This window comes from Chiloscyllium plagiosum, chromosome 3, assembly GCF_004010195.1.
Source record: "Chiloscyllium plagiosum isolate BGI_BamShark_2017 chromosome 3, ASM401019v2, whole genome shotgun sequence".
Lineage (NCBI taxonomy): Eukaryota > Metazoa > Chordata > Chondrichthyes > Orectolobiformes > Hemiscylliidae > Chiloscyllium > Chiloscyllium plagiosum.
The window spans coordinates 137604218-137617982 of NC_057712.1; the positions used below are offsets into that span (position 1 = coordinate 137604218).

The following is a 13765-nucleotide window of genomic DNA, read 5'->3' on the forward strand; positions in this document are numbered from 1 at the left end:
GTCTTCCAGGGCCCGTTCTGTTCTTAGCTGCCTGGACCTTACGTACGCTTCCCTTTTCCTCTTGGCTAGTCGCGCGATTTCTATCATCGACGGTTCACAAATCTTGCCCTTCCTATCCATTGTTTTCAAAGGGACATGCCTATCCTGCACCATCTTCAACCAATGTTTTAAAGCCTCCTACATATCAAATGTGCACTTCCTTTCAAATAGCTCGAATTCCCTTCAAATTGAAATCCTCTTGAGCAGCTGTAGCAAATCTTCCTGCTAGTATATTAGTCCCCTACCAATTCAGGTGCAATCCTTCCTTCTTATACAGGTCACCACCAAAAAAGTGATCCAAAAATGTGAACCCTTCTCCCCTGCACAAGTTCCCTGGCGACATAGACAGGATGAAGAGTTGGGCTGAGAAATGGCAGATGGAGTTCAACCTGGATAAATGTGAAGTGATGCATTTTGGAAGGTCAAACTCGAATGCTGAAAATAGGATTAAAGACAGGATTCTTGGCAGTGTGGAGGAACAGAGGGATCTGGGTGTTCAAGTACATAATTCCCTCAAAGTTGCCACACAAGTGGATAGCTTTGAGGAGAAAGTGAGGTCTGCAGATGCTGGAGATCAGAGATGGAAATGTGTTGCTGGAAAAGCGCAGCAGGTCAGGCAGCATCTAGGGAACAGGAGAATCGACGTTTCGGGCATTAGCCCTGAAGAAGGGCTAATGCCCGAAACGTCGATTCTCCTGTTCCCTAGATGCTGCCTGACCTGCTGCGCTTTTCCAGCAACACATTTCCCCACAAGTGGATAGGGTTATTAAGAAAGCATATGGTGTTTTGGCTTTCATTAACAGGGATATTGAGTTTAAGAGCCGCGAGGTTTTGCTACAGCTCTACAACTCCCTGGTGAGACCACACTTGGAATATTGTGTCCAGTTCTGGTCGCTCTACTATAGGAAAGATACAGAGGCTTTGGAGAGGGTGCAAAGAAGGTTTACCAGGATGCTGCCTGGACTGGAGGGCTTGCCTTATGAAGAGAGGTTGACTAAGCTCAGACTTTTCTCTCTGGAAAGAAGGAGGAAGAGAGGAGACCTGATCGAGGTGTACAAGGTAATGAGAGGGATGGATAGAGTCAATAGCCAGAGACTTTTCCCCAGAGCAGGATTGACTGGCACGAGGGGGTCATAGTTTTAAGATATTAGGAGGAAGGTATAAAGGAGACGTCAGAGGAAGGTTCTTTACACAGAGAGTTGTGAATGCGTGGAATGTGGTGCCAGCTGTGGTGGTGGAAGCTGAGTCATTGGGGACATTTAAGCGACTGCTGGACATGCACATGGATAGCAGTGAGTTGAGGGGTGCGTAGGTTAAGTTACTATATTTTACATTAGGATTAACCTTCGGCACAACATCGTGGGCCAAAGGGCCTGTCCTGTGCTGTACTTTTCTATGTTCTAACTCCATCTGCCATTTCTCCGTCCATATCTGCAACTGATCTATATCTCACTGTATCTTTGAACAACCTTTGACACTGTCCGCAACTCCACCAATCTTAGTGTCATCTGCCAACTTACGAATCTACCCATCTACATTGTTATGCAAGTCATTTTGTCCCAGTACGGATCTCTGCGGAACACTACTAGTCAACAAACCCCAGTCTGGAAAACACCCTTCCACCACTTCCCTCTGTCTTCTTTAGGCAAGCCAATTCTGAATCCACGTGCACAAGTCACCGTGGATCCCCATGCACCATCCCATCCTGCCCTGCCTTACCAAAATACAATACCTCACATTTATCTAAATTATGCACCATCTACCACTCCTCAGTCCATTGGCCCATTTGACCATGGTCCCGTTGTACTCTGAGATAACCTACAGCTTGTGAAAGGCTACACAAGAAAAGTTAATTTGCAAGTCAGTGTCTATGAACTGTTTTCTGGCTCCAGTGACACTTCAATTATTATATAGCTCAGATGATCTTTCTCAGATCCTGGAACAAAATATATACTCTCGACTGGTGGGTCTAAATGTGCCAACCTGTGAGAGAATGATGTAATTTTCCTGATACTGATTTTGTTTTTTGTTTGCAGATATATCCGCATCGTTGGAACACACAACACTGTGAACAAGGTATTCCACCTAGTCTCTTTCGAATGTATGTTCACCAATAAGCCCTTCTCATTGGATTCTGGGTTACTGGGTAAGACAGCATTTTTTTCCCATCTACTGCCAAGTATGAATATTGTCCATTTCAATCTGGATAACATGGTATTAAACTTTTCATACCATAGCTACCCAATTAGATAATAGACAATAGGTGCAGGAGTAGGCCATTCTGCCCTTCGAACCAGCACCACCATTCATTATGATCATGGCTGATCATCCTCAGTCAGTATCCTGTTCCTGCCTTATCCCCATAACCCTTGATTCCACTCCCCTTAAGAGCTCTATTGCCACCTCTATATTATCACTGGATTGCACCCGTACCTCAGTTCAGCCATAGAAACCCTCACCCATAACACTGTCAGATTGATTTGAGTATTCCAGTATTCCCCCGGATATCCTGTACTCTCCATAAATCTAACTCATCCAAACTTCTGCTGCTCCTATTGCAACTCCCACCAAGCCCCATTTAGTCATCACATGAGGCTCACTGAACAAAATTGGTTCCTGTGTTAAAGTTCTCACCTCCTTGTTCAGATCCCTTCAGGGTCTTGCCTTTTCCTATCTCTGTATTCTCTTCTGATGTCCAAACAGGATCTCACATAAGGAATAAATAATAATCTTTAATTTATTGGCGGAAGGCCTAGGGCTTGTGTTTTAATCAGAATAGAGAGATCCCGTCATGTCCACACAGAGATTAAACATCCATCTAGTTTAACTTCATTTTCTGGTTCTTCGCCTGTATCTTTGTATGCTATGTTGTTTCAAGTGTTCATCTAAATACTTCTTAGATTTCATCAAAGTTCCTGCCTCTACCACCCTTTTAGGCCAGGAATTCCATGACCTGCTCAGTGAGATACGTTCTCCTCAAATCTTCTTTAAACTTTCTGCTCCATGCACTAAAACTGGGCCATAAAAATAAAACATATAACTGTGGATGCTGGAAGTCTGAAACAAAAACAGAATTTGCTGGAAAAACTCAGTGCAAGCTGGAAGAGCAGCATCTCATTTTCCACCTCGGGACTCTGCAGCCTTCAGGGCTCAGTGCTGAGTTCAATAATTTTAGGGTCTGAACACCTTCTTCCATGGCCTTTACCCACCCCTACATCTGGGCCCTATCATCATGTGGGCTGCTTTCAGCACTGACAACCCACTTTCACCTGCTTATGGTCCCCATTAGCAGCTCATCTTCATTCCTGACTTACCATTGTCGGTTTTTTTTCATCTGCCTGATGTTCTTTCTCTTCCACCAGTCCCCATCTCCGCTGCTTACTTTTCTCACACAGACACAAACAGACACCCATACCACACTCTCCCACCCATCCCCATACCCCCTGTTAGGGTCACTGGACCCGAGACATTACCTGCTTTCTTTCCACAGATGCTGCCAGACCTGCTCAGTCTTCCCAACAATTTCTGTTTCTGCCTAAAGCTGTGACTCCTGGTTATTGACCCCTCCAATAATGGGAAGAGTTTCTCCATATCTACCCTTTTGTGACCCTCAGAACCTCATCCACTTCAGTCAGATTCCCTCTTCAGCCTTCTCTGTTCTGAGGAAAACAATCACAGTCTTTCTGGAAGCATCGATACTCGGACCAGCAGTAGGGCATTTGGCCTTTCAAGCCTGTTCCACCGTTCACAATGATCATGGCTGATCGTCCAATGTAATAGCAAACCTTCGTAGACTGTTCCTAGTCAGAGGCTGGGAACCCTGCAGTGAGTAACTCCCCTCCTGACTCCCCAGAGGAACCCTGCAGTGAGTAACTCCCCTCCTGACTCCCCAGAGCCTGTCCCACCATTGGGGTCAGAGGCTGGGAACCCTGCAGTGAGTAACTCCCCTCCTGACTCCCCAGAGCCTGTCCCACCATTGGGGTCAGAGCTGGGAACCCTGCAGTGAGTAACTCCCCTCCTGACTCCCCAAAGCCTGTCCCACCATTGGGGTCAGAGGCTGGGAACCCTGCAGTGAGTAACTCCCCTCCTGACTCCCCAGAGCCTGTCCCACCATCTACAAGGCTCAAGTCAGGAGTGGGATGGAATACTCCCCACTTGCCTGGATAGGCGCAGCTCCAACAATACTTTAGAAGTTTGACACCATCCTGGACATGTGGATTATTGGTGCTGGAAGAGCACAGCAGGTCAGGCAGCATCCGAGGAGCAGTAAAATCAACGTTTCAGGCAAAAGCCCTTCATCAGGAATACAGGCAGAGAGCCTGAAGAGTGGATAGATAAGTGAGAGGAGGGTGGAGGTGGGGAGAACTGCTGTGCTCTTCCAGCACCACTGATCCAGAATCTGGTTTCCAGCATCTGCAGTCATTGTTTTTACCTTCCATCCTGGACATAGCAGCCCGTGTTTGATTGGCACTACAACCACAAACATTTACATCACTGACACTCAGTAGCAGCAGTGTGTACACTATCAACAAGATGCACTGCAGAAATTTACCAAAGATCCTCAGATAACACCGTTCATGACCTTTCCATCCAGAAGGAAACGAGCAGAAGATATACAGGAACACCACCACCTGAACATTCCCCTCCAAGCCACTTGCTTGGAAATGTATCGCCATTCCTTTACTGTTGCTGGGTCAAAATTGTGGAATTCCCTCCCTAAAGACATTGTCATTCAACCTGCTGCACAAGGACTTCAGGGATTTAAGAAGTCAGCTAATCACCACCTTCTCAAGGGCACCTAGGGATGGGTAATAAATGCTGACTCAGCCAGCGATGCCCACATCCCATGAATGAATAAAGAAAAGCTGCTTCCTCCTTTTCCCCCATACCCTTTCATCACTTTAGTTCAAGTACTAAATCCAACTCATTCTTGAAACTATACAATTTTGTGACCTTGAGTGCTTCCGGTGGTAGCAAATTCCACAAGCTCACCACTCTCTGGGTGAAAAAATGTCTTTTCATCTCATTTACTTGTAGATTGTGACCCCATTAGAAACGTCCTTCTTGCCTTTGCTCTTTCTAATACTGTTAGAATTTTACAGATCTCTGTTAGATTTCCCTCATACCTATGAATTCCACTGACTACAATCCTAACTGAATCAACCTCTCCTTATATATCAGGCGTTCCATCCCAGGAATCAGTCGGCTAAACCTTCACTGCAGAATCCCTCTGTATACAGACCTTTGTTCCTCAGATAAGGAGATGAAAACTACACACAGTATTCCAGGTGTGGTCTCACCAAAGCTCTTTGTAGCTGAATCACTCCAGCTCAGGCAAAACCCTGGTGAATCTCCTCTGACTCTTTCCAGTGTAGTCATATTCCTCTATAATGTTGCTTCCAGACCTGCCAATAATACTCTAGCTTGACCACATTATTCACAGTTCGATTAGAACCTCCTTGCCGTTGTCATTGAATTATAGAGTCATACCGTGCAGAAGAGGACCTTTGACCCATCAAGTCTGCACCACCCTATCTACACATCCCATGGCCTTCGGTTTTGGATGTTGTGACATTTCAAGTGCTCATCCACGTACCTTTGAAAGGTTGTGAGACCCCCCCCCTCCATTCCCCCAAACACTACCTTCTTAGGCAGTGCTTTCCACCTCTCTTCTTCACGTGATGCTGTGACCAGAACTGGATGTACTTCTTTAGCTGTGGCCTAACCAAAGTTCTGTATAGCTCCAATGTGGAACACTACAGCGCAGTACAGGCCCTTCGGCCCTCGATGTTGCGCCGACCTGTGAAACCAATCTGAAGCTCATCTAACCTAAATTCAGTTATCATCCATATGACTATCCAATGACCATTTAAATGCCCTTAAAGTTGGCAAGTCTACTACTGTTGCAGGCAGGACATTCCATGCCCTCTGTCCAATATTTATCACCCTTCCATTTAAAGCTATGTCCCCTCGTGCTAGCCATCACCATCCGAGGAAAAAGGCTCTCACTGTCCACCCTATTTAACCTTCTGATCATCTTATATGTCTCTATTAAGTCACCTCTTAACCTCCTTCTCTCTAATGAAAACAGCCTCAAATCACTCATAATACCTTTCCTCATAATACCTTCCGTCCGTACCAGGCAACATTTTGGTAAATCTCCTCTGAACCCTTTCCAAAGCTTCCATATCCTTCCTGTCACGCGGTGACCAGAACTGTACGCTATACTCCAAATGCAGCTACACTAGAGTTTTGTACAGCTGCAACAGGACCCCATGGCTCCGAAACTCAATCCCCTACCAATAAACGCCAACACACCATATGCCTTCTTAACAACGCTATCAACCTGGGTGGCAACTTTCAGGGATCTGTGCACATAGACACTGAGATCTCTCTGCTCATCTACACTACCATTAGCCCAGTACCCTTTATTCATGTTACTCCTTCCAAAGTGAATGACCTCACACTTTTCCACATTGAACACCATTTGCCACCTCTCAGCCCAGCTCTGCAGCTTATCTATGTCCCTCTGTAACCTACAACATCCTTGCGCGCTCTAGAACTGCACCAACCTTGGTGCTATTCGCAAATTTACTATCCCAACCTTCTCTGCCCTCATCTAGGTCATTTATAAAACTGACAAACAGCAGTGGACCCAAAACAGATCCTTGTGGTACACCACTAGTAACTGAACTCCAGGATGAACATTTCCCATCAACTACCACCCTCTGTCTTCTTTCAGCTAGCCAATTTCTGATCCAAACTGCTAATCACCCTCGATCCCATGCCTCTGTATTTTCTGTAATAACCTACCGTGGGGAACCTTATCAAATGCCTTACTGAAATCCATATACACAACATCAACTGCTTTACCCTCATCCACCGGTTGGTCACCTTCTCAAATAACTCAATAAGGTTTGTGAGGCATGACCTACCCTTCACAAAATCTTATTGACTATCCCTAATCAAATTATTCCCCTCTAGATGATTATAAATCCTATTTCTTATAATCCTTTCCAACTCTTTACCCACAACTGAAGTATTGCTCACTTACCAGGGTGGTCTCTCCTCCCCTTCTTGGCTATCCTCCAGTCTTCTGGCACTATTCCTGTAGACAACGAGGACATAAAGATCAAAGCCAAAGGGCATGGTTAGGAACATGGGACTGGGATATCATAGCAATTACGGAAACATGGCTCAAGGATGGGCAGGACTTGCAGCTTAATGTTCTAGGATACAAATGCTACAGGAAGGATAGAAAGGGAGGCAAGAGAGGAGGGGGAGTGGCATTTTTGATAAGGGATAGCATTACAGCTGGGCTGAGGGAGGATATTCCCAGAACTACATCCAGGGAAGTTATTTGTGTGGAACTGAGAAATAAGAAAGGGATGATCACCTCATTGGGATTGTATTATAGACCCCCTAATAGTCAGAGGGAAATTGAGAAACTTGTAAGGAGATCCTCAGTTATCTGTAAGAGAGTAAGACATAGGAGTGTAAGTAAGGCCATTCAGCCCATCGAGTCCGCTCTGCCATTCAATCATGGCTGATGGGTGTTTCAACGCCACTTACTACACACTCCCCGTATCCCTTAATTCCTTGTGAGATCAAAAATTTATCAGTCTCTGCTTTGAAGACATTTAACTTCCCAGCATCCACTGCGCTTCGTGGCAATGAATTCCACAGGCCCGCCACTCTCTGGCTTAAGAAATGTCTCCTCATTTCCGTTCTAAATTGACCCCCTCTAATTCTAAGGCTGTGCCCATGGGTCCTAGTCTCCCCACCTGATGGAAATAACTTCCCAGCGTCCACCCTTTCGAAGCCATGCGTTATCTTGTAAGTTTCTATTAGATCTCCCCTCAACCTTCTAATCTCTAATGAACACAATCCCAGGATCCTCAGCCGATCATCGTATGTTAGGCCTACCATCCCAGGGATCATCCGTGTGAATCTCTGCTGGACGCGCTCCAGAGCTAGTATGTCCCTCCTGAGGTGTGGGGCCCAAAACTGGACACAGTACTCCAAATGGGTCCTAACTAGAGCTTTATAAAATCTCAGTAGCACATCGCTGCTTTCATATTCCAACTCTCTTGAGATAAATGATAAAATTACATTTGCTTTCTTAATCACGAACTCAACCTGCAAATTAACCTTTAGAGAATCCTGGACTAGCACTCCCAGATCCATTTGTACTTTGGCTTTATGAATTTTCTCACTGTTTATAAAATACTCCATGCCTCTATTCTTTTTTCCAAAGTGCAAGACCTCGCATTTGCTCACATTGAATTCCATCAGCCATTTCCTGAACCACTCTCCTAAACTGTCTCAGTCCTTCTGTAGCCTCCCCACTTCCTCAGTACTACCTGCCTGTCCACCTATCTTCGTATCATCGGCAAACCTCGCTAGAATGCCCCCAGTCCCTTCATCCAGATCATTAATATATAATGTGAACAGCTGTGGCCCCAGCACCGAACCCTGCGGGACACCGCTTGTCACTGGCTGGTATTCTGAAAGAGAACTTTTTATCCCAACTCTCTGCCTTCTGTCAGACAGCCAATCCTCAATCCATCCCAGCAGCTCACCTCGAACACCATGGGCCCTCACCTTGCTCACCAGCCTCCCATGTGGCACCTTATCAAAGGCCTTTTGGAAGTCTAGGTAGACCACATCCACTGGGTTTCCCTGGTCTAACCTACTTGTTACCTCTTCAAAGAATTCTAACAGGTTTGTCAGGCACGACCTCCCCTTACTAAATCCATGTTGACTTGTTCTAATCTGACCCTGCACTTCCAAGAATTTAGAAATCTCATCCTCAACCCTGGATTCTAGAATTTTACCTACAACCGAGGTTAGGCTAATTGGCCTATAATTTTCCATCTTTTGTCTTGACTCTTTCTTGAACAAGGGGGTTACAACAGCAATTTTCCAATCATCTGGGACTTTCCCTGACTCCAGTGATTTTTGAAAGATTACAACCAACGCCTCCACTATTTCTTCAGCTACCTCCCTCAGAACTCTAGGATGTAGCCCATCGGAGTCAGGCGATTTATCAATTTTTAGATCTTTTAGCTTTTCTAGCACTTTCTCTTTTGTAATGGCTACCATACTCCACTCTGCCCCCGACTCTCCTTAATTGTTGGGATATTACTCATGTCTTCCACTGTGAAGACTGACACAAAGTACTTATTAAGTTCTCCAGCTATTTCCTTATCTCCCATCACTAGTGGCCCAGTGTCTACTTTTGCCTTTCATTTGTTTCTTATGTATTGAAAGAAACTTGTACTATAATTTCTAATATTTGATCCTCTCCTTCCTTATTTCTCTCGTTGTTATCCTCTGTTTTTGTAGTCCTCCCAATCTTCTGATTTCCCAGTGCTCCTGGCCACTTTATAGGCTCTCTCTTTTTCTTTGATACATTTCCTGACTTCCTTTGTCAGCCATGACTAAGTTTTCTTTCCTTTTTGCTTCAGTCCTAGTCTGCCTTGAACCTAAACCCTGCACACATGCTAACCTGCTGCTTATCTTTCTACTTGGCTCCATACTCCCTGTTGCTTTCCCTTTCCCTTCCCTCCGACTCACAAGTTTAAGGTCCTAGTGACCACCCTATTTATCCTGTTCACCAGAGCACTGCTTCCAGATCGGTTCAGGGGAGACCAACCCATCAGTACAGATCCCCCCCCGGTTCTAAAACTGATGCCAATGTCCTATGAAATGGAATCCCTCTTTCCCACACCAATCTCTTAGCCACGTGTTTACTTCCTAATTTTCTTATCCCTTTGCCAATTAGCACGTGGCTCGGGCAATAATCCAGAGATTATGACCTTCTTCAATTTCCTTCCTAGTGCTTGATAATCCCCAAATAGGTCCTCCACCCTAGCTTTGCCTATGTTGTTAGTCCCAACGTGGACCACAACAACTGGATCCTCCCCCTCCCGCTCCAATATCCTTTCAAGCCGTTCGGAGATGCCCCGAACCCTGGCACTGGGCAGGCAACACACCATGTGAGACTCCCGATCCGGCTTGCAGAGGATACTATCTGTCCCCCTAATTATAGAATCCCCTATAACAACTACTTGTCTTTTTGCTCCCCCCTCTTGAATGGCCTTCTGCACCATGGTGCCATGGTCAGCTGGCTCATCCTGTCCAGAGCCCTTTTCCTCATCCGAACAGGGAGCAAGAATCTCGTACCTGTTGGACAAGGTCAGGGGCTGAGACTCCTGCACTCCTGAACTCAGGTTCCCCCTACCTGCCTCACTTACAGTCACACTCTGAGGGCCCTGATCACTAACTAGATGTGAATTACTTAATCTCCCGGGTGTGACTGCCTTCTGAAACAAAGCATCCAGGTCACTCTCCTCCTCCCGGATGCGCCGCAGTGTTTGAAGCTCAGATTCCAGATCATCAACTCTGAGTCGGATTCTTCCAGCAACCAACACTTGCTGCAGATGTGGTCACTGCCGTTCACAATGGGATCAGCCAGCTCCCACATCATACAGCTACAGCACACCACCTGACCAGCCATCTCTGCTTAGTTAATTACTTTATACAAATTTATGAGTTAAATAATTTCTAGTACTTCTCTGTCATCTTAGTCAACAAAGTCTTTTCCCTGGGGTGGGGGAGTCCAGAACTATGGGCATATGTTTAGGGTGAGAGGGGAAAGATATAAATGGGACCTAAGGGGCAACGTTTTCACACTGAGGGTGTTACATGTATGGAATGAGCTGCCAGAGGAAGTGACCGAGGCTGGTACAGTGACAACATTTAAGAGGCGTTTGGATGGGTATATGAATAGCTTAAAAATGTGTTGCTGGAAAAGCGCAGCAGGTCAGGCAGCATCAAAGGAACAGGAGAATCGACATTTCAGGCATAAGCCCTTCCTGAAGAAGGGCTTATGCCCGAAATGTCAATTCTCCTGTTCCTTTGATGCTGCCTGACCTGCTGCGCTTTTCCAGCAACACATTTTTTAAGCTTTGATCTCCAGCATCTGCAGTCCTCACTTTCTCCTGGGTATATGAATAGGAAGGGTTTGGAGGGATATGGGCCGGGTGCTGGCAGGTGGGACTAGATTGGGTTGTGATATCTGGTCGGCATGGACAGGTAGGACTGAAGGGTCTGTTTCTGTGCTGTACATCTCTATGACTGTATGTCAGGACTGATGTACAGGGAGAGACTGGGTCAGTTAGGATTATATAAGCTGGAATTCAGACGAATGGGGTAGGAGGGAAATCTCATAGAAAGTTATAAAGTTCTAACATGTTGTTCCCAATGACTGAGATGTTCAGACTAGAGATTATACTCGAAGGATGTGGGATATGCCTTCTAGGACAGAGATAAGGAGAGATGTCTTACTCTGAGTGAGCCTATAGAATGCTCGGCTGCAGGAAACTTGAGGCCAGAAAAATTGAAGACTTTTAAGAAAAATGTAGATATTGTATTTAGGTCTAAAGAGATCAACAGATATAGAGAAGAAGTGGGAGCAGGGAACTGAGTTAGAAGACCAGCCATGATTGTATTGAATGGAGCTTAACCAAATGCCTCTCTGGAAAAAATGTTGCTCAGACATGATCTGCCCTTAACAAACCAGCACTTGACTGTTCTTGATTAATCCCTGCCTCCTTAAGGGTAAATGAATTTTGTCCCTCAGAATTGCTTTCAGTCGTTGTCCCAGCTGAAGTTAGACTGACTGACCTGTAGTTTCTTGGTTTACCTCTTATGGAGTCACACGACACAGAAACAAACCCTTTGGTCGAACCAGTCAATGCCGAACATAATCCCAAACTAAACTGGTTCCACCTGCCTGCTCCTGTCCCATATCCTTCCAAAGCTTTCCTATTCATGTACCTGTCCAAATGTCTTTTAAACATTGTAATTGTACCTACACCCAGCACTTCCCTAAGAAAGCTCATTCCCCATACAAACCACCCTCTGTGTAAAGAAATTGCCTCCCCTGTTTTTCTTTAAACCTCTCTCCTCTCATTTTAAAAACGTGTCTCCTAACCTTGAAATCTTCCATCCTCGGGAAAAGACAACTACCATTAACTCTATCTATACCTCGTTATTTTATAAACTTCTATCAGGTCGCCTCTCAACCTCCTACGCTCCAGTGAAAGAAGTCCCAGCTATCCAGCCTTTTTTTATAATTCAAACCCTCCATACCCAGCAACATCCTGGTAAATCTCTTCTGAATCTTCTCTAGCTTAATCATATCCTTCCTATAACTGGGCGACCAGAAGTGGACACAGTATTCCAGACGAGGCCTCACTAATGTCCTGCACCACCTCAACATGACGTCCCAATTCCTGTACTTAAAGGACTAAGCAATGAAGGCAAGTCTGCCCAAGCCTTTTTAACCACCCTGTCTACATGTGATGCAAACTTCAAAGAGTTATGTACCTGAACTCCTTAGTCCCTCTGTCCTCCATCACTACCAGGGCCTTACCATTAATTGTATAAGCCATATCCTTGTTTGTTGTACCAAAATGCAATACCTTGTATTTATCCAGATTGAACTCCCTCTGCCATTTTTCATGGCAGAGGGACCCATTTAATCAAGACCCCTTTGTAATCTTAGAAAACCTTCTTCAATGTCCACAATGCCATTAATTTCGGTGTGGTCCGCAAACTTACTAAGCATGCCTTCTGTATTGCCATCCGAATCATTTATATAAATGACTAATGCCAGAGGACCCAGAACCAACCCCTATGGAGTACCACTGGTTACAGGCCTCCAGTCTGAAAAACAACCCTCCACCATTACACTCTCTCTCCTGCTGTTAAGCCAATTATGTATCCAATTGACAAGCTCACCCTGAGTCCCACGTGACCTAACTTTACTAATTAGTCTACCGAGCAGAAACTTGTCAAAGGCTTTACCAAAATCCAAATAAACAACATCTACAGTTCTGCTAACATTAGTCTTTTTGGTAACTTCCTCAAAAAACTCAATCAAGTTCAAAGTTTGGGTGAAGATTTGTAGCTCGGGTGCTCGTTGTTGTGGTTCTGTTCGCCGAGCTGGGAATTTTTGTTGCAGACGTTTCGTCCCCTGTCTAGGTGACATCCTCAATGCTTGGGAGCCTCCTGTGAAGCGCTTCTGTGATCTTTCCTCCGGTGTTTATAGTGGCCTGTCCCTGCCGCTTCCGGTTGTCAGTTTCAGCTGTCCGCTGTAGTGGCCGGTACATTGGGTCCAGGTCGATGTGTTTGTTGATGGAGTTTGTGGATGAGTGCCATGCTTCTAGGAATTCCCTGGCTGTTCTTTGTTTGGCTTGCCCTATAATGGTAGTGTTGTCCCAGTCGAATTCATGTTGCTTGTCGTCTGCGTTGTGGCTACTAAGGATAACTGCACAAAACACTATATAGGACAAACAGGAAGACAGCTAACGATCCGCATCCATGAACATCAACTAGCCACGAAACGACACGACCAGCTATCCTTAGTAGCCACACATGCAAACGACAAGCAACATGAATTCGACTGGGACAACACTACTATCATAGGGCAAGCCAGACAGAGAACAGCCAGGGAATTCCTAGAAGCATGGCACTCATCCACAAACTCCACCAACAAACACATCGACCTGGACCCAATATACCGGCCACTACAGCAGACAGCAGAAACTGACAACCGGAAGCGGCAGGGACAGGCCACTATAAATGCCGGAGGAAACACCACAGAAGCGCCTCACAGGAGGCCCCCAAGCACTGAGGATGTCACCTAGACAGGAGA

General features: G+C 45.5%; 1 protein-coding gene across 1 annotated transcript in view; it reads left to right on the forward strand.

Annotated features, from left to right (window-relative positions):
- The window catches only part of LOC122540250 (BTB/POZ domain-containing protein 9-like), a 151541-nt gene that overhangs the window by 84302 nt on the left and 53474 nt on the right, over positions 1-13765 (forward strand). Inside the window, exon 4 of the mRNA XM_043675684.1 lies at positions 2076-2185. Within this exon, the coding sequence (XP_043531619.1) occupies positions 2076-2185 (110 nt within the window). The remainder of the gene's footprint in view (positions 1-2075; positions 2186-13765) is intronic.